Raw genomic sequence first — 22,064 nt, forward strand, 5'->3', positions numbered from 1 at the left:
AAAGAAAAGAAAAGAAAAGAAAAGAAAAGAAAAGAAAAGAAAAGAAAAGAAAAGAAAAGAAAAGAAAAGAAAAGGAAAGGAAGAAGGAAGGAAGGAAGGAAGGAAGGAAGGAAGGAAGGAAGAAAGAAAGAAAAGAAAAAAGAGGAAAGAAAAGAAGGAAGGAAGGAAGGAAGGAAGGACAAACTCTCTTATGTCCTGTAACCATAGTGCTCAGAAAGCCAAAACCAATCAAAAAGTCTGATCCTTGTGTTTATCAAATGACTGTACCAACTGAATTCTCACCCTTGTGAAGTATCTGACACAAAAGTTACAGCACCAATCTATAAAGAATGGGACCCCTGGTGGTTCAGTTGTTTGAGCAGCTGACTTCGGCTCAGGTCATGAGTTCGTGAGTTTCAGTCCTGCATCAGGCCCCGTGCTGATAGCTCAGGGCCTGGAGCCTGCTTCGGATTCTGTGTCTCCCTCTCTCCCTACCCCTCCCCAGTTTGCACTGTCTCTCTCTCAAAAATAAACAAACGTTAAAAAAAATTAAAAATAAAAAAAAAAGAATGGGACCTCTAAGGGCCAAAGTAGAGGTTCTTGATTACTCAGAATATTCTGAACCCCCAAACCTTCACGAGCATCCCTTGCCAGCAGAAGCAGCCCCCCACTTTCCTGTGAGAAAAGGCTGATCTGGCCTTGACTGAGCACTCTTTACTGAAATCACTGGAGGAAATTACTGTGCAAGAGAAGTCAGTTTTCCTGGTCTCTCTACCTACTTCTCCCCTGTATCTAGGTTAGACACGAATACGTGTGGAAATGGTTTCTGAAGATTCTAGATGGAGGAGAAAAGGACGAATGGTCCAATGAGCAGAATTATCTGCGTGTGCGCTCTCACCAGCAACTGGGGATTCCGGAGGCCGACTGCAGCAGCTGGGCAGTGATGCTGTTTGAGAGTCTGGAAACCCAGTCACCACAATCGCCCATTCTTATGGGACTGGGATGCCAGAAATTCTTTAGGAAATCATAAAAGGAAGTAATAGAATCATTTCAAGGGATAGGAATGTCAGGGTAAATTCATCGTGGGTGACCTGCTAAACCCACCCCCTAATTATGTCCCCACGAGAGCCCAGATGACACTCCCTTCACCAAGACTTTGAAGAAATACATTAGTGAGGGGAGCCCAAGAATCTCTGAAATGCACCGCCAAAGCCATTCTCTGAGCTAGGGGTGCTGTTAGGGGACAATGAGCTTCTTGATTCCAATGGGGAGACCAGGCTCCTTAAGTGAAAAATGAAGCAGCGGCACCTACCCCCACCCTGGCCCGAGGCAAAGTGGGCATGTTACCACAGTGAGCCATGTGGCCAGTTCAGTAGTCATGATGCTCTGACCCACAGACATCTTTGGTGAAAGGTAACAGACTATGAAACTCCCAGGCCTTAAGTAGATGAGGAATCATATGAGTCACCCCGGACAAGTTACTGAACTTTCTGTCTGGTTCCTCACCTGTAATACAGAGATTAAAGTACCACCGACTCATAGGGCTGCTGTCAGGGTTCTATGGAGATATACGTAAAGCCCTTAAGGTAAAGGCTGACACAGAGTAAGTGCTCAATAAATGCTAGCTGTCATTATTGCCATTATTATAAATACGTATATCTGGCAGAAAAAAATCAAGTCTTAGTAAACAGAGACCTGACTTAAATCACCCTGATAGTTCTAGACCTTCAGCCAAATCCAAGACCTGAATTGATTCACAGATGTAGGGCTTCTTGAATGAAGGAGACACTAAGTCACCATGAGAGAAAAAACTCTACAATTCTACAAGTACATAATATGATTCTCCTTCTTCCAAGCAAGCCCTAAAGACACTTAGGTCATTTCCTAGGATGGCTGTGCTCCTAGAGAAAGTAAAATATCCAGAACTTGGGGGAATCGTTGAACATGCACTCTGAGCTATCCCTAATGTCAAAGAAACCCCAGATGCTATTCTGGTCTGTGAGTCAGAGTGGGAACAAACGAGGGCAATGCTAACTAGATTTTTGACCCGAATTTGTTACACAGCAGGCCCAGTGGGACCCCATATCCATCTGAGTTCTTGAGGAAAGAGCTTGCTCCTAGATGTGTGAATTAAAGGCTGTCACCGGAGGAAGGAGAAGCTACAAGTACTCCTCTCCCTATCAAAACAGTAACCTAAGAGCATCATGGCGTCTCTGATAAAATTGCAGAGATGAAGATTAACATCAAAAGATCCCAAAGATGTAGGTAAAATGATTCTAGTCAAACCCCATTTAACTCACCAATTTGGCAGGTGCAGTAGATGGATGGGCCTTGGAGAATGAGTGTGCATCACTGTAGATTTAATACAGTTAGGGACTCCAATTAGAGATGTTCTTCCGGATGTGACATATTGGGGCATATTCACAGAGGCTCTGGCACCAGCTTTTAACCTGGAAAACCTTTTCTATTTTGTAATAACTAGTGAGTATCCAAAGTAATATATTGTAACCTTGTGGGGACAAAAGTACACCTCCATGGCATTGCCTTAGGATAATTTTACCCCTCCAGTTCAGAGTCCCTAACTCATCTATAAGAAACAAGTTTGTCTCATTCTCACAGGAGACCTAAAATTGGCCTGGTACGTTAATAGCACCCTGATAATAGAACCTATAAAACTAGAAGTGCCAAGTATACTAGATGTCTTAGTAAGATACAAACATACCGGAAATGAAATAGAATATAGGTTATCTTAGAGAAGTTTCTGTGTGGTCAAGATCCAAATGAAAGACAAGTAGATCCACCTTATGCCACTTAGCCTTAAGAGGGGTGTGTGTGCATGCGTGTGCAATACGCACACGCACGCACCCACACATACACACGCCCACACACACACACTCAGGATCCTGAGATCACAAATACACTGCAGTAAATGGGACCTCACTTTCCCAATTTGCTGACTCCTGCTAATCGTGATCCTTCTCTCATCCCACACCTAAGGCCCCATAAGGACTTGATTAAAGGGGGGGGGAAAAAGAGCTCTGTTCACTGATGGCTCTCCTTGGTATATTTGGAGGAGTATTGACAGGATGTGGGGAAGAAATATTTAAGTGAACACCTCACAATGAGGCCAAAATGAATATTTGTGATCCATATACTCAACCAAAGGGCCCCTGCTGTTCTCAATAACATGGTGACACCCTGGGCATATCAGCCAGCCTCTTTCCAAAGCCATTCTAATGATTTTAAACAGAGTCATGACCAAAGTCGCCATAGTGATAGCACAAAGGCTTTGTGTGAGATCAGCACAGACTGCCCCTCACCAAATTAACTTATCACTGCTGCTGAGTGCCTAACTTGCCAGCCTCTCTGCTCCAATATCAGGTTAATTACTGGACCCTTTCCATCTTGGAAGTGCCAGAGAGTTATGGCACTCTGGATATGGATTTGCCTTCCATACTCATCATGCTTCTGCCACCACTGACTGTCTTATGGACTGTCATGTCATCAGACATAACTTTGCTCCTATCTAGTGACCTCACTTCGTACAAATGGAGTAAGACGATGGGTCATACCCATGGGATTTTCTGACGTTATGCCACCATCCAGCAGCAGCTGGCCTTACAGAATAGTCTATCAATAGTTCCAGTATGGCACCAGATGAAAGTTATTGTCTTATGATGTTGGAATGCAGTCTTTGCCTATGATGTTCAGGTGCTGACCCACAGGATGCAGAAAGTACCCTGAACCAGTGACTACATATGGCGCTCTTACCCACAGGTTAAATATGTAGTCAGTATCCAAGAAATGGGAGTGGCACTCTCACTATTATACTTTTAGTCCACTCCTACGATAGTTGCTGCCCATCCCTGGAAATCAATGATCAATCAAAGATCAGAGATCTTATTACCCAGCAAAGAAATGCTTTCATATGGGGACACAGAATGATTGCATTGAATCAAAGTCTACTATTACCCAGCCATTTGGAGCTCCTCATAGAACTAGCTGAACAAGTAAAGAGGGATAATTATGTAAGCTGAGAAGATTAACACTCACTATCCAGGGGAAATAGTTACCCCTATATAATGGAAGCAGAAAGGAGTACACGTGGAACTTTGGGGACCTTGTAGGGTACCTCCTAGTATTGCCATGCCTACTGGTTAGTTAAGGGAAGACCACGTTGGCCAAATATATACAGGACTACCAGGGGCTCAGAGCCCTCAGGAATGAAGATTGGGGGATGCCTGGCTGGCTTGACTCCTGATCTCGGGGTTGTGAGTTCGAGCACCACATTGAGTGTGGATATTTCTTAAAAATAAAATCTTAAAAAAAAAAAAAAAAGAATGAAGATTAGGATCACACCACTGGCAAAGAACCTCAAACAACAAAGGTAGTGGCTGAAGGCAAGAAAAACACAGAATGGGAAGTAGAGTAGGAAAGTCGCAGAGCTGATCAGAACTAGCTCTACAACATTTACCTATTGTTCTTATTTGCTGCCTTTACATATAAATTTTCATTAATATTCCTCTTCACTCACATCCCCTTCTCCTACCATTTCACATCAAGTGTGTTGGGGGTGGCTAACTCTACAGCTGAGCCCACGGTTACAGAGTATTAACATTATGGCGGAACTCAAGGAGGCACGGACACCCCCCTCCCCGAGAGTCCGGACCTGGAGCTGGATGCACTGACTGATGAGTTTTCCCCTTTGGGGAAGAGGACGCACATGTCTTCAGCTATCCATGGGACGGTTGTGTATCTCCTTGAAGATGTTCAGCCTGTGGCATACTGCTTGAGGACTGTATCTGATAAGGTCTCCCCTCTTTCACTGAAATCCTGTTTGAACTCATCAGACACAAAGAGGAGCTGTTCTGCATCCTTTTCCTGTACACTCCTGCATATTAATAGAATTCATCCTCCCATTGGCCTTCAGAAAGCTACAATTACTATCACTTTTCACACTAGTGTCTGCCCTTCTGACTGCTTTTCACTGGTTTCAGCAGACACATTTAAAGTTTCCCCAAAACTGCTTCTATTTTCTCGCTGCTCCCTCATCCTATGACCCTGGGTTATACCCCTCCAAGACAACCAGCGTCAACAATGGCTTCTTACTTGCCAAATGAAACAGAATCTCTTCGGTCCCCTCTTACTTGGCCTCTCTTTAATTCTTGAAACCTTCACAAAACCATTTGCTTCCTCCTGCATTGGTTATTAATCCTTCTCATTGGTTGCTGACTCCTCCTTTCCTACGTGCCTCTTAAATGGTGGTGTTCTTTCTCTAAAGTTCTATCCTTTCAGTAAGGAAGTGTTATGGAGGTGCCAGGACAGTCCCTCGGGAGACAGAGGCAGCCCCATTCAGGTCTGGCACAGCCCTGGCATGGTGCCACTCCTAGCCCCTAAAGCTCTACCTACTCGGCACTCATGCAGCAAATCTCCCTGGAGCCTAGCTTGAGCCAAGAAGCTGGTTATAGGAGCTCTAAGCCTCAATGAAAACTGAAGTAGAAAGGAAAAGAAATCAACCTCTCCCTGAGCAAGGATAAAATAAACGGGAAGGAAATTCTATTCTGACATCTCCAGGAGGGTATTACAGGGAATGAAAGAAAAACAAATGTCACCCCGTTGCCATGGAGTCCCTAATGTCCTCTTAATTACAATGAGTAGCACTTGAGCTCTGTCAGCCCCACACCAGCCACCACTGCATTTTCCATCTCCAGCAAGAGGGGATCTAATACTTCCACACAGTTTGTGAATATCCTCATTGTTTGATTAACCACATCAAACGAATCCCACAGTAAACAACCTCTATTTACATCCCTATTCCTGTTAACTTTGCAGTCATCACTCTTTGGAATAAAAACATAAGGTGCAGGATCCCCCTTTGGCACTTTATGCAAAATCATGGCTCAGTCACTGGCTTGGAGGTCTGCTCACTCATTAACACCAATGTAATGTCATTCACTAGGCAGCGTCCCTACAAAATGTATTTTCTTCACCTGAACACGCGCATGAAGGGTGCATTCAGCACCCAAGCAGCACCCTGGTGAGCGCCAGGGAGACAGACAGCAAAGGTGGTGGCATAGTTCCTTTTCTAGCTGTAGAAGGAGAGCTTTTGCTCTACTTAGAGGTGCTCAGGATGGGTCATTTCTGGGCAGGGCAGAATATTACCCAGTCCTGAGGTCCTTAGAGATGAAAGCCCAGTTGCAGATCTTCTGGTGCATAAGACAGACAGGCAGCTTTTACTTGGGCTGTGCTGCTGCCTCACACTGTACTGCAAATTCAGGATGGGGGGAAAAAGGCATTACGGAAGGAAGGAGGATAGAAATGACCCCAAAAAATTGAAATATATCTTTACTATTTCAGAAGGAAATGAGACACTGCACACCAGCACCCAAGGCCCCATGGCCTTTGAAAGCCTTTTAAGTCCCTAATGCTTGTTTTCTTTCTCTCTCCGAGCATCTTAAAAGATATTAGCTCCCAGACCCTAAAGCTAGGGAAAGCCATGGCAGCCTGGAGGAAGGGACACCCAGAGGAGAGACACGGGGAAGGCAGGACTGCCACAAGGCAGCAGGAGCAGGTGAGGGTCACTGGGCTGGGTCTGAGCAAGGGCACCTGAGCTGCCCTGACAGGGACACAATACACCAGCCATCATCGCTGAACACCGCTAAAGCAGCATAGTGGCTACTGTCTCTATCTTCTCCCTTCTGATTACTCTACAGCCCTGATTTAAACTCCCTATAAATGACCGAATCAACAGTGGAAAAAGCCAACCATGGCCAAAGCCCACAGCAACTTTCAAAACGAAACAGACTCTCTTTTGTCCCTTCTTCCCCAGCCTCTCTTCAATTTCTGATAAACTGAGCATCCTTTTCTTCTTGAAACCTTCACAAAGCCATCTGCTTCCTCCTGCACTGGTTACTATTCCTTCTCATCTGTTGCTGGCACCTCCTTTTCTGCCTGCCTCTTAATTGCTGGCATTTCCTCAAGTTCTATCCACGACCCTCCATTTTTTTTCCTCACTCGGCATATTTGCTAGTCCCTTCATACCCAGGGACGCTACATGTGATGGCTTTCAAGGGTCTGTCTCATCCCCAGTCCCTCTCCTGAGCTCCAGTGCCATCTAGCTAACTGTAGCAGAGACGTCTCTGCCTCGATGTTCCATTTTAAACTCAACTTGTCAAAAACTGGACTCTTCATTCTCCTCTAAAACCTGCTCCTCGTCCTCCTGTATCCCTGGCTACTGGTGAAAGGAAGTGTCAGTCATCACCTCAACTCTAAACTCTCTAGACTCGTCCCTCTGCCACCTCCCTTTCACAATGGTGAGTAGACACCACTGACCTTACTTCCATCTTTCTCTTTCCTCATTTCACCTTCTTCTTCTTCAGCCCCCTGCTCCATTCAAGTCCTGACCGTCTTGCTCCTGGTTAACTAACAGTCCGTCATGTAAAATGCCATCTGGCTCTTTCACATTTGTTGAATGAAGAGATGGACCACATTCTAACAGATTTTCCTATTTACAGTCTTACTCTGCCCTGATTCATATCCTGCACTGCAGGCAGAATGATATTCTAAACCCCAATTCTCATTCTGTTTCCTCTCTGCTTAAACACTTGATGGTTTTCACAGTTTGAGTATTTAAAATGCCCAAAGTAGTTAAATTACTTCCAATGCATCCTATCGCCTAAAAGGTAAAGTATATCGTCCTTAGCTTTGTTCCAAGTTATCCATTAAAAAACCCCTGTCTTGGGGCGCCTGGGTGGCGCAGTCGGTTAAGCGTCCGACTTCAGCCAGGTCACGATCTCGCGGTCCGTGAGTTCGAGCCCCGTGTCAGGCTCTGGGCTGATGGCTCGGAGCCTGGAGCCTGTTTCCGATTCTGTGTCTCCCTCTCTGTCTGCCCCTCCCCCGTTCATGCTCTGTCTCTCTCTGTCCCAAAAATAAATAAAAAACGTTGAAAAAAAAATTAAAAAAAAAAATGGCATCGGTCATTATTTAAAAAAAAAAAAAAAAAAAAAAAAAAAAAAAAAAAACCTGTCTTTCTGGAAGAATCTCTCACTATATCTGAGACTCACATCCAGCTCCACTTACAGTTTACAGTCCCAAGTGCAGCACAGTAACCCGTACCAAGCAGGACCTTTATGTATGCTGCAGCCCCAAGCCCTCCCCCTCAGCCCTGCCCGTCCATTTTAAGAATCAACTGAAGCATGAGCCCCTCTACAAAACCTTTGTGACTCACCCCTATTTCCAGAGGTAGCAGGAGGTAAAGAGTAACCCCATCCTCTTTTGTACCCTCTGCCCACTGAATCCATACAGACATCTGTCTCAGTACTATAAAACTGTATATGCAGTAAGAAAACAATGTTCTTGGGCACCTGGATGGCTCAGCCAGTTAAGCATCTGATTCTTGGTTCTGGCTCAGGTCATGATCTCATGGTTCATGGGTTTGAGCCCCCATGTCAGGCTCCACACTACTACAAAGCTTGCTTGGGATTCTCTCTCAGTGTCTGTGTCTGTCTGTCTCTGTCTCTCTGTCTCTCTCTCTCAAAAATAAGTAAACTTTAAAAAAAGAAAAAGAGAAAACAATGATCTTCATGTATGACTTCACTAGAATAAGCTTCTGGAGAACAAAATCTGTATCTCATTCACCTTTGCAACCCTCCAACCAAGTCTAATGCATGGCACTTAATAAATACTTACTGAATGGAGCAATGATAGGACATTAATTAATTAATAGGACATAGCTCAAATAATAAATACTCCAGTGCTAAGGGTATTGAGAGTAAAAGTTACTTTCAGGTTGGAGAGGGTTGATATGAAGACTTTCCTGTTTTAAGTCAGAATTCAAATTCAAATGGAGTCTGAATACCAGTTGTCCAAGAAAAGGTTATCACTAAGGTGACACTATAAGGACACATTAGAGAATGAAAGGGGTTACTAACTGATAATCACGACAAGACTAGCAGTGTGAAATAGAAATGTAAAATGGGATTTATGCCACTCTGCAAATCATAAAAGCTAAATTGCTTTAAGAGTGACATGAAATATCAATTATAAAAAATTGAGATCTTATTTTCCCGGCTGTCTCACACTAACTTTCAGAACTTTGTTTGAGAAGAAATCTCCAAGACACTGTTCTCTACTTCCTACTCAGAAGCAAACATTACTGGCTGCCCACCAAACAAACCTTCCCCACAATCCTTGCCATTGAAAATGCAATTTTGTTCAAGTGTTCAAACTCCCTCCTACCTCCCCTCTCACAGTGACCTGGAAGAAATTTCTAATCGTAAACCAATCATGGGACACCTATTCCCTTTGCACAAGGCTAATTACAATGTGGGCATATAGCACCCATTATGGCCATTAGACATCAGAGGAGAAAGGTTGGTGGGGTGTTTCTGCAATGCACATGTACTGTTTCTATAATAATGAAAGGTCTCACAGGCAAATGTCTTTATGACCTGAGGGTCGGGAAAAATTTTTTTTAACTCTCCAAAGTGTGACAACCATAAAGTAAAATTCATAAATTCAGCTACATTAAATTCTGTTCATCAAAAGATAAAAATTCAAAAGTCAAACCACAAACCAGAAGATATTCGTATTTTCAAAAGCACATATAACTGGGAAAACACAGTAATAAATAAGTCCTTTGGATTCATGAGAAAAACACAAAAATCCCACTGGAAAAATGGGCAAAGTTATGAATAGGCATTTTTGCTGAAAATTATATACTAAAGTCTTATAAACTACTAAAAGATGCTCAAATTCATTAGTAATCAAGGAAATGCAAATTAAAGCTATGAGATCTAATTCACACCACATTTTCAAAATTAAATGTCAATACCATACAATCCAGCAATTCCACTACTGTGTATTTATCCAAAAAAAAAAATGAAAATACTAATTCAAAAAGATATATGCACCCCTATGTTCACTGCAGCATTATTTACAATACCCAAAATATGGAAGCAACCTAAGTGCCCACTGATAGATGAATGAATAAAGATGCAGTACACACACACACACACACACACACACACCTGTAATGCAAAAGGCATTTCTTACTATGGGCCAAAGAATTTGAAAGCTACTTTTGTTGCACATGTTCTCCAAGACATCTACAGAAACAGCATTATGCATAATAGCAAAACCCTGGGATAAATTCAAATATCTTTCTATTAATAGAGTAGACAAATAATTTGTAGTATATGCATACACTGGCATACTATACAACAGTGAAAACGCTAACTATGGTAACATGTATCAACATGATGAGTCTCAAAAACACACTTTTAGGCAAAGAAGTCAAGTCACAGAGTAACACACCACGTATGAATTTTTATATGAAGATTTCTTAAAATATGCAATTTTAGAGATTTAACTGTGGTAAAACTATAATGAAAAAGGAAGGGAATAGATTTCTGGTTTCCGGTCCAGCACGTAAAGAGCAAAGAAGTCATCACTGCACCCTAGTAAAAAATAAAAAGCTAAACAAACTGATAATTACAAATATTCTTAGGTGGATCAGAGAAGTGAGGTCACAGGGCAAATGGCTGCCCCAAAACATGGAGACAGACAGGTGTACCCAGAGAATCACAACTTACTGGAGCAGAAATCCCTATGGGAACAGGTACAGGGGTGTGAAAATCTGGACTGTAAATGATACTGCTGGAGGCTCGGTGTGGAAAAGTCTGAGAGTTAAAAACCACAGGGGAATAAAGTCATAGGGAGGCCCCTGCACTTTTGTGAGCTTTATTTCCAGGAGTTCTACCACACTCTCAGGATGGAGATTAGAGAAAAATCCCCCATGCTCCTGGCAGGGAGAGGGGTAAAATAAACATCTGGAAATACACCAGAGCATTCCGTTCTTCTTAACAAGGCTTGCCCTCCAGACAAACTATTTTACCATACCCTAACCTATTGGGTTTTATCAAAGCCTAACCAACCCAGGAAATAGAAAATACTCAATTCTAGTCTGCTTTGGTCTTCTACATGAAGGGAAGAGAAACACCCAACTCCAGTCCCCTCTAGCCATCCTACACTAGGCTAAGAGGGTTGAGGGGTTAAAAAAAAAAAAAAAAAAAAAAAAAAAAAAGAATCATTTGTGAAATTCACAGAACAGGGACAAGGCTTATAAAAGACTGAGACCTAATCACAGAACTACAGAACACTTCCCCTTCCCAACACCTTACCATTATATTACTAAAGGCCTTTACTGAAGTTCTTTTTACTCGCTACATTATGTCCACCTTTCAAAAAATTTACAAGGCATACTAAAAAGCAATCAATCAATACCCCACAGTTTAAAGACACTGAGAAAGCATCAGAACCAGACTCAGTTATGGCAGGGATGTTAGAATTATCAGATCAGGAATTTAAAACAACCATGATTAATACACTCAGAACTCTAATGGAAAAAGTAGCCAGTATGCAAGAACAGATTGGTAACGTAAGCAGAAAGATGGAAATGCTAAGAATCAAAAAGAAATGCCAGACATCAAAAATACTAACAGAAATGAAGAGTGCCTTTAATGGGCACATTAGCAGACTGGATACAGCTAAGGACCTGAGCTGAAAACAAGAGTTGGATGTTTAACCAAATGAGCCACCCAGGTGCCCCAGAATTTCCCCCAAATTAAAGACAGACACCAAACCAAAGATCCAGGAAGCTCACAGAACACCAAACAGAATAAATGTCCCCCAAAACTACACCTAGGCATATCATACTCAAACTGCAGAAGATCAAATATAAATACAGAGGAGGGTGGGGAACCTAACCTGTAGAGGAACAAAGGGAAGAGTGACATCCAACTTCTCCTTGGAAACCATGCAAGCATGAAGACAGTATAATGTTTAAAGTATTGAGAGAAAAAAAAATACCAACCTAGAATTCTGTATCCTGCAAAATAATCCTTCAAAAGTGAATGAAAAATAAAGACTTCCTCAGATAAACAAAAATGGTGGAATTTGTTTCTGGTAGATTTGTCTTGCAATAAGTGTTTTAAAAAGTTCTTCAGAGAAAATAAAAATAATATAGATCAGAAACTCACATCTACATTTTAAAAAAGGAAGAGTTGAGGTACCTGGGTGGCTCAGTTGGTTAAGCATCTGACTTCAGCTCAGATCAAGATCTCACAGCTCGTGGGTTTGAGCCCCACATCAGGCTCTCTGCTGTCAGTGAAGAGCCCACTTAAGATCCTCTGTCTCCCTCTCTCTTCCCCTCCCTTGCACACATGCGCACGCGTGTGTATGTGCACATGTGTGTGTGCACTCTTTCAAAAATAAATAAGCATTTAAAAATAAAAACATAGAAAAGGAAGAGCAAAGATAGATAAGTTTTTATTTTATCTTTACTTATTCTAAGAGATAAGATTCTGTTCAAAACAAAAGCAACAATGTATGACTACAGTTTATATACATGAAATGAATGACAGCAATTATACAAGTGATGAGAGGGGGGAATTAGAAATATTTTGTCATAAGGTACTTGTACTACCATGAAGTGGATATAGTATTACCTGAAAGTGATGCTGGGTTAGTTGTAAATGTATACTGCCAACTCTAGAGCAACTACTAAAAAGTTAAAAAGAAGTATATCGGATATGCTAAGAAAAAAGAGAAAATGTAACGATAAAAATTCTCAAAACCACAAAAGGCAGAAAAAGAATGACATGCAATAATAGGAACAAAAAAAAAAAAAAACAAAAACAAGAAAAGAGCAATGAATAGACAACATTAAGAACATGGAAGTTATTAACCCAATTATATCAGTAATCATTTTAAATGCCAATGGTCTAAATACACCAAATAAAGTACAAAGATTGTCAGAATGAATCAAAAAACAAGACCCAACTATATACTGTCTAAAGTAAACCTGGTCTAAATATAAAGACACATTTAGATTACAAGCAAAGGGATAGAGAAAGATATACCATGTTAACATTATTCAAAAGAAAGCCACAGTAGCTTGGTTACTTTTCAGACACATTAAACCTCCAAGGAAAGAAAATTATCATGGATAAAGAGGGACACTACATAACAATAAAAGAGTCACTTCTTTAAGAAGACATAATAATCCTCAATGTGTATGTACTGAACAACAGAGGATCAAAATACATGAGGCAAAAACTGATAGCACTGCAAAGAGAAACAGCCAAATTCATTATTACAGTTGGATATTTCAACACCCCTTTATTAGAAATGGGCAGATCCAGGGGTGCTTGGGTGGTTCAGTCGGTTGGGCATCCGACTTCGGCTCTGGTCATGATCTTCCGGTTTGTGAGTTTGAGCCCCATGTTGGGCTCTATGCTAATGGCTTGGAGCCTGGAGCCTACTTCAGATTCTGTGTGTGTCTCTCTCTCTGCCTCTCCCCTGCTCGCTCACTTGCTCTCTCTCAAAAATAAACACTAAAAAAAATTTTTTTTCATTTTTTTAATTAAAAAAAAATGGGCAGATCCAGCAGGCAGAAAATCAGTGAAGACATAGTTGAACAGTACCATCAGTCAACTGGACAGAATTGACATCTATAGATACTTCATCCAACAACAGAATACACATTCTTCTCAAGCTCACATGGAACATTCACCAGGACAGATCATATGCTGGGCTATAAAACACACCTAAATAAATTTAAAAGAATAGAAATCATACAATATCTTTTCTTAGACTATAATGGAATTAAACTAGAAATCAATACTAGTGATAGCTGGGGAAAATACTTGGAGATTGAACTCACTTATAAATAACACATGGTTCACAGAAGAAATCTCGAGAAAATTAAAACATATTTTGAACTAAACAAAAATGAAAATACAATTTATCAAAATTTATGGGATGCAGCAAACAGTGCTTAGAGAGAAATTTATAACATTAAATGTATACGTTAGAAGAGAAGATCTATAATCAATAATTTAAGTGTCCATCTTAGGAAACTAGAAAAAGAAGAGCAAATGAAATACAAAGCAAGCAGAAGAAAGAATAAAAATTAGAGCAGACATCAATGAAATTAAAAATAGGAAATTAATACAAAAATGTCAACAAAACCTGGGGCGCCTGGGTGGCTCAGTCGGTTAAGTGTCCGACTTCAGCTCAGGTCACGATCTCGCGGTCCGCAAGCTCGAGCCCCGCGTCGGGCTCTGGGCTGATGGCTCAGAGCCTGGAGCCTGCTTCCGATTCTGTGCCTCCCTCTCTTTCTACCCCTCCCCCGTTCATGCTCTCTCTCTGTCTCAAAAATAAATAAACGTTAAAAAAAAAAAAATTTTTTTTTTAAAAATGTCAACAAAACCAAAAGCTGGTTCTTTGATCGATAAAATCAGTAAGTTGCTAGCTAGGTTAAGAAAAAAAGGAGAGAAGACATACATTACTAATACGAGAATAAAAGTGAAGATATCACTACAGAGTCCAGGAACATGAAAAGGATAATAAGGGAATATTATGAATAACTCTATGCCCATAAATTCAATAACTTATATAAAAAGAACCAATTCCTTAAAAGATACAATCTGCCAACTCACAAAGAAACAGAATAGGCTTATATCTATTTAAAAAGTTGAGGGGCACCTGGGTGGCTCAGTCGGTTGAGCACCGACTTTGGCTCAGGTCACGATCTCGTGGTCCGTGAGTTCGAGCCCCGCATCGTGCCCCTGTGCTGACAGCTCAGAGCCTGGAGCCTGTTTCGGATTCTGTGTTTCCCTCTCTCTGACCCTCCCCCATTCATGCTCTGTCTCTCTCTGTCTCAAAAATAAACGTTAAAAAAATTTTTTTTTAATTGAATCAATAATTAATAACCTTCCAAGACAAAAAACATTTAAGGAAGAAAGTATACCAATACTACAATCTCTTCCAGAAGACAGAATTTGAGGGAATACTTCTTAACTCATTCTAGGAGGCCAGCATTACCCTAATACCAAACTCAGACCAAGACATTACAAGAAAACTACAGACCAGTATGTCTTCATGAACACAGATGCACAAATCCTCAACATATTAGCAAATCAGAGGATCAAGAGGTACAAAATTTCAGTTACTAAATAAGTCACAGGTAAACTATACGATAGGGAATATAGTCAATAATATTGCAATAAAAAGAATTAGCAAACCAAATCCAATAATGTATAAAAACAATTATACACCATGACAAGTGAGATTTATCCCAACTATGCAAGGCTGGTTCAATGTCTGAAAACTGATTAATATAATCCATCACATCAACAGACTGGGGGGGGGGGGGGAAGCATATGACAAAGTCCAACACCCATTCATGATAAAACCTCTCAGCAAACTAGGAATAGAGGGGAATTTACTCAACTCAATAAAAAGCATCTGCAAAAAACCTACAGCTAACATCATACTTAATGGTGAAAAACCAGAAGCTTCCCCATTAAGATCAGGAAAAAGGCAAGCATGTCCCCTCTGATCACTCCTTTTCAACATCATACTGGAAGTCCCAGCTAATGCAGTAAGAGAAGAAATGAAATAAAAAGCATATATTTTGGGAAGGAGGTTACATGATTGTCTACGTAGAAAATTCCAAAGAGTCAACAACAACAATAAAACCTCCTGGAACAAATAAGCAATAGTAGCAAGGCTTCAGGATACAAGGTTAATATACCAAAGTCAACCACTTCCCTAGATACCAGCAATGAACACATGGAATTTGAAATTAAAAACAATACCATATACATTAGCACAACAAATATTTAGGTATAATTTAACAAAATATGTACAAGTTATATAAAAGGAAAACTATAAAACATGTTACACAAATCAAAAAAGAACTAATTAAATGGAGAGGTATCCCATGCTCATTGATTCAATATTGTCAAGATATCAGTTTTTCCCTAATTGATCTATTCAAGGCAATCCAATTCAAAATCCCATCAAGTTATTTTGTGGATATCAACAGATTCTAAAGTTTGTATGGAGAGATAAAAGACAGAATAGCTAACACAATATTGAAAGAGGACTGACACTATCTGACTTCAAGACTTACTGTAAAGCTACAGTAATCAGGACAGTGTGACACCTGCAAAAGAACAAAAAGATCAATAAAACCGAGGAGACCCCCATAAATACACACAATCAACCTTTAACAAAGGAGCAAAGGCAATACAATGTGAGCAAAGTTAGTCTCAATAAATGGTACTGGAGGGCACCTGGATGGCTCAGTCAGTTGAGCGTCCGACTTCAGCTCAGGTCATGATCTCACAGTTTGTGAGTTCGGGTCCCGCATCGGGCTCTGTGCTGACAGCTCAGAGCCTAGAGCCTGCTTCAGATTCTGTATGTCCGTCTCTCTCTTCCCCTCCCCCACACGCGCTCTGTCTCTCTCTGCCTCTCAAAAATAAAGAAAACTAACTAAATAAATGGTACTGGAACATCCACATGGAAAAAAAAAATCTAAACACAGACTTTCCACCCTTCACAAAAACTAACTGAAAATGGAGTATAGATCTAACTGTAAAGTGCAAAACTATAAAACTCCGGGAAGATACCATAGGAGAAAATCTAGATGACCTTGGATGTGGCAATGACTTCTTAGATACAACACTAAGGGCATAATCCATGACAGAAAGAGTTGATAAGCTGAACTTACTGAATTTTTTAACTATTGTTCTGTGAAATACACTGCCAATAGAATGAGAAGACAAGCCACAGACTAGGAGAAAATATTTGCAAAACATCTGTCTGATAAAGGACTGTTATCTAAAGTACACGAAGAACCATTAAAAATCAACAATAAAAAAGGGGCGCCTGGGTGGCTCAGTCAGTTAAGCGTCCGACTTCAGCTCAGGTCACGATCTCACGGTCTGTGAGTTCGAGCCCCGCATCGGGCACTGGGCTGATGGCTCAGAGCCTGGAGCCTGCTTCTGATTCTGTGTCTCCCTCTCTCTCTGCCCCTCCCCCATTCATGCTCTGTCTCTCTCTGTCTCAAAAATAAAAATAAACGTTAAAAAAAAAATTAAAAATCAACAATAAAAAAAAAGAAAATCCATTTAAAAAAAGGCAAAAGACCTTAACAGACATCATGAAAGGATATGTTGTTGATGGGGAAAAAGATGCTCTATGTCAAATGTCACTGGAGAACTGCAAATTAAAACGAGTGAAATACTACTCTATAGCTATTAGAGTAGCCAAAATACAAACCACTGACAACACCAAATGCTGACAAGAACGCAGAGTAATAGGAACTCATTCATTGCTGGTGACAATGCAAAATGATACAGCCACTCTGGAAAACAGTTTGGCAGTTTTTTACAAAACTGAATACACTCTTTACCATCCAATTCAGCAATTGCACTCCTTAGTCTCTATCCAAAGGAGTTTAAAACTTGTATCCCCACAAAAACATGCACACGAATGTTTGTAGCACACTTACTCCTAATTATAAAACTTAGAAGCAACTAAGAGGTCTTTCAGTGGGCAAACTGTGGTACATCTAGACAATGGATTATTCAGCACTAAAAATAAATGAGCTATCATGCCATGAAAAGACATGAAGGAACCTTAAATGCATAATAGTTCTAAGTGAAAGATGTCAATCTGGAAAAGCTCCATACTGTATGTTTCCAATTACACGACATTCTGAAAAAGGCAAAACTACGGAGATGATAAAAAGATCAGTGGTTTCTGGGGGTTAGAAGGGAGGAAGGGATGAGAAGAAAGAACACCAAGGATTTTCAGGCCTGTGAAACTACTCTGTGACCTTACAGTGGTGGATACATGTCATTATACATCTGTCAAAACCCAGAAAAGTTAATCCTAATATAAATGATAGATTTCAGGTGATAATGATGCATGGATGTAGGTCCATCAGCTGTAACAAACACACTGCCCCAGTGGAGACGTTGGTAGTCGTGGAGGCTGTGCACGTGTAAGGGCCAGGGAATGCATGGGACATCTCCGTACTTTCCTCTCCATTTTTCTATAAACCTAAAACTACTCTAAAAATAAAGTCTCTGTTTTTCAGTTAAAAAAAAAAAGGGGGGGGAATGAATGACACAACCAAAACTCAGGAGAGGGTGACAGAAGGTGATGGGTTGCAGATGTAAACAAAGGGCTTCTAGGAATCTGGTTAGTTCTTAAGCCGAGTGACAGATCCCCAAATGAATCAGTGATGACTTTTCAGAGTCCCTGGATTTACCGCCCCTGGTGCTGACCATCGAGATAACAGCTTTTCCTTGTTTAAACCCCATTTTGAGTTGTGCTTTCTGTTATTCCCAGTTAGAATCACCCAAACTGGTAGTGTCTTAATTTGGATGCAGTACAACTGGGATCTGATTTAGCATGTCAACATTTAATCCTATTCTGTTTGTCTAAGCAGATCATTAAAACTTTACATTAGTTACCCTCCAACTATAAAAAAAGATATGTTTGAGGGAAATAAAGAAACTGTAATTAAAACAACTCAGTATTTTTCCAACCCTAAAACTTATCTCCCTTGAAAACATTCTTATTAAGCCCGTGTGATACCAAGGACAATCAAGACTCTTTAAAAAATCTATAAATCACCAAAGAGATAAGGCATCAGGTTTGTACTCTTGCCCTCCGTGGGGAGCGGCTTAATCTGGCTGGAAGATCACACATTTCCCATTGGAGCTACAGGCTAGAGGTCAGACCACAGGGCTGAATTCAGCTACCACAGGAGTTCTTAAAAGGAGAGCAAACAAGGAAATGAGATTTTGTTCAGAAAGGGGCATGGTCTCTGCTGTTTTGACCAGAGAACTAAAGAACAATGGTTTCTCCACAGACAAGTCCTATACTAGAAATTGTGCCCTGCTTAGGAAATCACTTCCATTCCACCTACTTGCATAGACAAAAAAAGGGGTGGAGCAATAGAGGGACATACATGGGCACACACCATTCATTCTACCTACCAGACACTATGAGCTAAGCCCTTCACCTGCATGGCTCTATTTAATCCTCAAAACAACCCTGAAGGGGCACCTGGGTGACTCAGTCAGTTAAGCGTCTGATTCTTGACTTCGGATCAGGTCATGATCTCTCTTGTGAGATCGAGACCCACATCAGGCTCTGCACTGACAGTGTGGAGCCTGCTTGGGATTCTTTGTTTCCTCTCTCTCTGCCCCTCCCCTACTCATGCAAGTACTCTCTCGCTCTCTCTCTCTCTCTCTCAAAAATAAATCAACGTAAGGGGAAGAAAAACCTGCAAAAGCAAGTCTGCTCATCTCCTAAGATGAAGCTATGGAGAGGTTTAGTAAGCTGCCAAAGGCTGCCCACTAGTGGTTCGTGGAGCTGAGATTCACACCCATGTCTGTCTGATTCTAAAGCTCGTATTCGTTTCTTTATTATCATACACAAGAACCACAAAGAATACCACAGGACAACTCAGTCTTGGAGCATTCCCTCTTTGCAGGGACTCAAAGGCTGCCCCTGCACCCCCCGCATCTCTTACGCACTGTTAAGTCCAGTGCTGGCCACACCATGAAGATACAGACCCAGCCAAGCTTAGCAGGATTCCATGATGAAAAGGGATCCCTACCATCCTCGGCTCCCAGACCAAAAAGCCTGGCCCTCACATCCACCAGCCACTTCACACATGCATCGTCTTGGCCACAAGAGGAACAAGGTTGAAAAACCCAAAAAAAAAAAAAAAAAAAAGAGTGTTTGCTCAAGGCAACTACACCCCGTCTGCCCCCGGTCCAGCTTCACTCTGAAGCTGACTCTTGATGCTCGTTCTCCCGACAGTCATTTCCACAATTACCTAAGGTCCAACAAGAGACAGCCCTCAGGAGAGGGGCGCTGCTGTAGATGGCGTGCATGTACATGAGGTGAACCATCAGCTCTGCCAGCCACCAATAGCAGAGGAGGCGACCCAGCCCCAGGGCAAAGGCCGAAAGGCTGGACTTCAGCGAGCAGTACTCTTGCTGCTGCATCTAAAGTAAAAACAAAAGAAGTCATTAGATTGCGCCTGGATTGTTTGCATCTTTCAAATAGTCCCCTAGACAATGTTTCTAGCATACTTCTCACAAATGTTATTCATATATCTACTAAAAGAGGATTGGTTTAGTTATTCATTGTTCTTAGGTGAAAAAGTCATGCCCAAGACCGAAAACTCTGTCCCAGAGTAAGAACAGGGTGGGGCCAACAAGCTAGCCAAGAACCAAGATGGGCTCTGCATCCCTCCATCCCTGGCAACAGCCCTGCAAAAAGCCAGGGTGGAGGGCAAGATCTGATATAGTCTCTCTTCCTCAGGACTCTGGAGTCTCTTTGGGCCCAGGTGTCACCGGCCTGTCTTCATCCATCACCCACCCACATGTAAGGCTGGTAAAAGTAAGGCCAAGTCAGGAAGGGGCACAGGACTGGTAAGAGAAAGGGAGAATGAGACACAGAACCTGGCAACAAGGAGAAAATGAGATGTGGGTGTGTCGTCTTACCTGAAGTTGTTTTTGAAACAGGCAGAATAAACGCAAACAGGGACACTACATGGGACAAATCTCTGGCTCAGCAGGCAGTGCAGTGTAACACTTAAGAACATGGACTTTACAGTCAGAACTGGGACCCAATTCTAGCCCAAACCACACGGCTGTGTGATCCTGAGCAGGTTACTTAATCTCCCTGAGGCTTGTTTCCCTCATATATAAAGTGAAAAAAAAAATTGTCATGACTAAATATGGTAACACAGAAGAGGTACTGAGTATAACACCTGGCATATAAAAAGCACTGGATAATTGGTAGTATCTGATAAGTGATGTGCCTCCTACTGCCTTTCTTCACATTCTTCCCTCATGGCGTCCCAGACTACTGGCTACAGGGCAGAATTAGGACACAGTTCAGAGCCAAACACCAAAGGTAAAAGAAAGAAGTTCTTATTGTTCAGAGTCACCGACAAACTACTGAGCTCACTCAGTATGTGTGGACATATTGAGTCAAAGTAGCCAGGCTCTGGGTCTTGCTTGCCCCATTGCCTGCTGCTTAGGGATGCCCAATAGTTTAAAATACATAATAGATGCTGAAAGGCAGAAGCATCTTGTAAAATTTGCGTGAAGTCCATCAATTTCAGACTTACACCACTAGACAAACGTACAAAAACAAGAGAGAGCAGGTCAATTTCTGGATCTTGCTCTGCCAAGATTTTATTAGACTGAAGCCTGCTATGTAATACAGAGGTGAATTTAATGCATAAATGATTAAGTAGAATCTGCAAACATTCGCTGGCAGAAGAAATGGGCTTGATTTAGCTTTTGACAGTTTGGGCTCAAGACACCACACAAACAGGTAAGGCCCATTCCTAGGGCCTCTTTGGCTTCCAGGCTCCTTGAACATCAAAGGCACAAGGAGTCCCGCTACAGTCAGGAGGAGTGAGAGGCAGTGCCCTCAGAGAGGAGGGGGAACCTGCGCACCAGGGCGGGTATTTTTATTCCACTTTGACAATGCATTCTACCACTTCCGCAAACTGTCCTCCCACAGCAAGAAGCCAGCTGAAGACATTCTGGCTGGCTCAGGGGCATTACAATAACCTGCACGAATGGCGTGCTCCCTTACACCATCTGCTTGGGTAGCTGCACCAAGGAAAGCTCATTGGTTTAATGTTTTCCATGTAAATTGATCAAACCAACAGGAATTTCCTTTTTCCATTACCTGTCCACAGATGACCTTAGAAAGGTATTTTGCCGAGCCATTCCAACCTCCCTTGTTAGAACCAACAGTAACTGCTGGGAGGGACCTACCAGGTCACCTGGGAAGAGTTTTCCAGGAAGGAACACTGGGCATATGAGGGCTTTGCAGACCCATACAGATCACAGCCGAATGCAACCACAGCTGAACTATGTGACCCAATGCACATCCCCTACCAGGCATAAACTGAGCGTGGTTTTCATTTGAATGCATACCATAAGTATGCATGCTCTCCAAGACTGTATACAGTCTACCGCAATGGATCTGTAGGCCAATGGATAGATAAAACTCCAATGCAGAAACGCCTACCTGCCCAATCATTCATGTCTACATTATTGAATTGAGAAGAAAAGGAAAGAACTCAAATGTCCAAGAGTAGGAGGTTGGTAAAATGCATGAGTGTACCTCAATATATTATGTAGCCGTTAAACTATTTTTTTCAATGTGTATAAATAATGAAAGAC

General features: G+C 41.6%; 1 protein-coding gene across 1 annotated transcript in view; it reads right to left on the minus strand.

The window, feature by feature from the left end:
* Positions 1-22,064, minus strand: part of HHAT (hedgehog acyltransferase) — a 314,228-nt gene that overhangs the window by 217,461 nt on the left and 74,703 nt on the right. Inside the window, exon 7 of the mRNA XM_049634210.1 lies at positions 19,688-19,859. Coding sequence (XP_049490167.1) covers positions 19,688-19,859 — 172 coding nt within the window. The remainder of the gene's footprint in view (positions 1-19,687; positions 19,860-22,064) is intronic.

The sequence above is a fragment of the Panthera uncia genome, chromosome F1, assembly GCF_023721935.1.
Source record: "Panthera uncia isolate 11264 chromosome F1, Puncia_PCG_1.0, whole genome shotgun sequence".
NCBI lineage: Eukaryota > Metazoa > Chordata > Mammalia > Carnivora > Felidae > Panthera > Panthera uncia.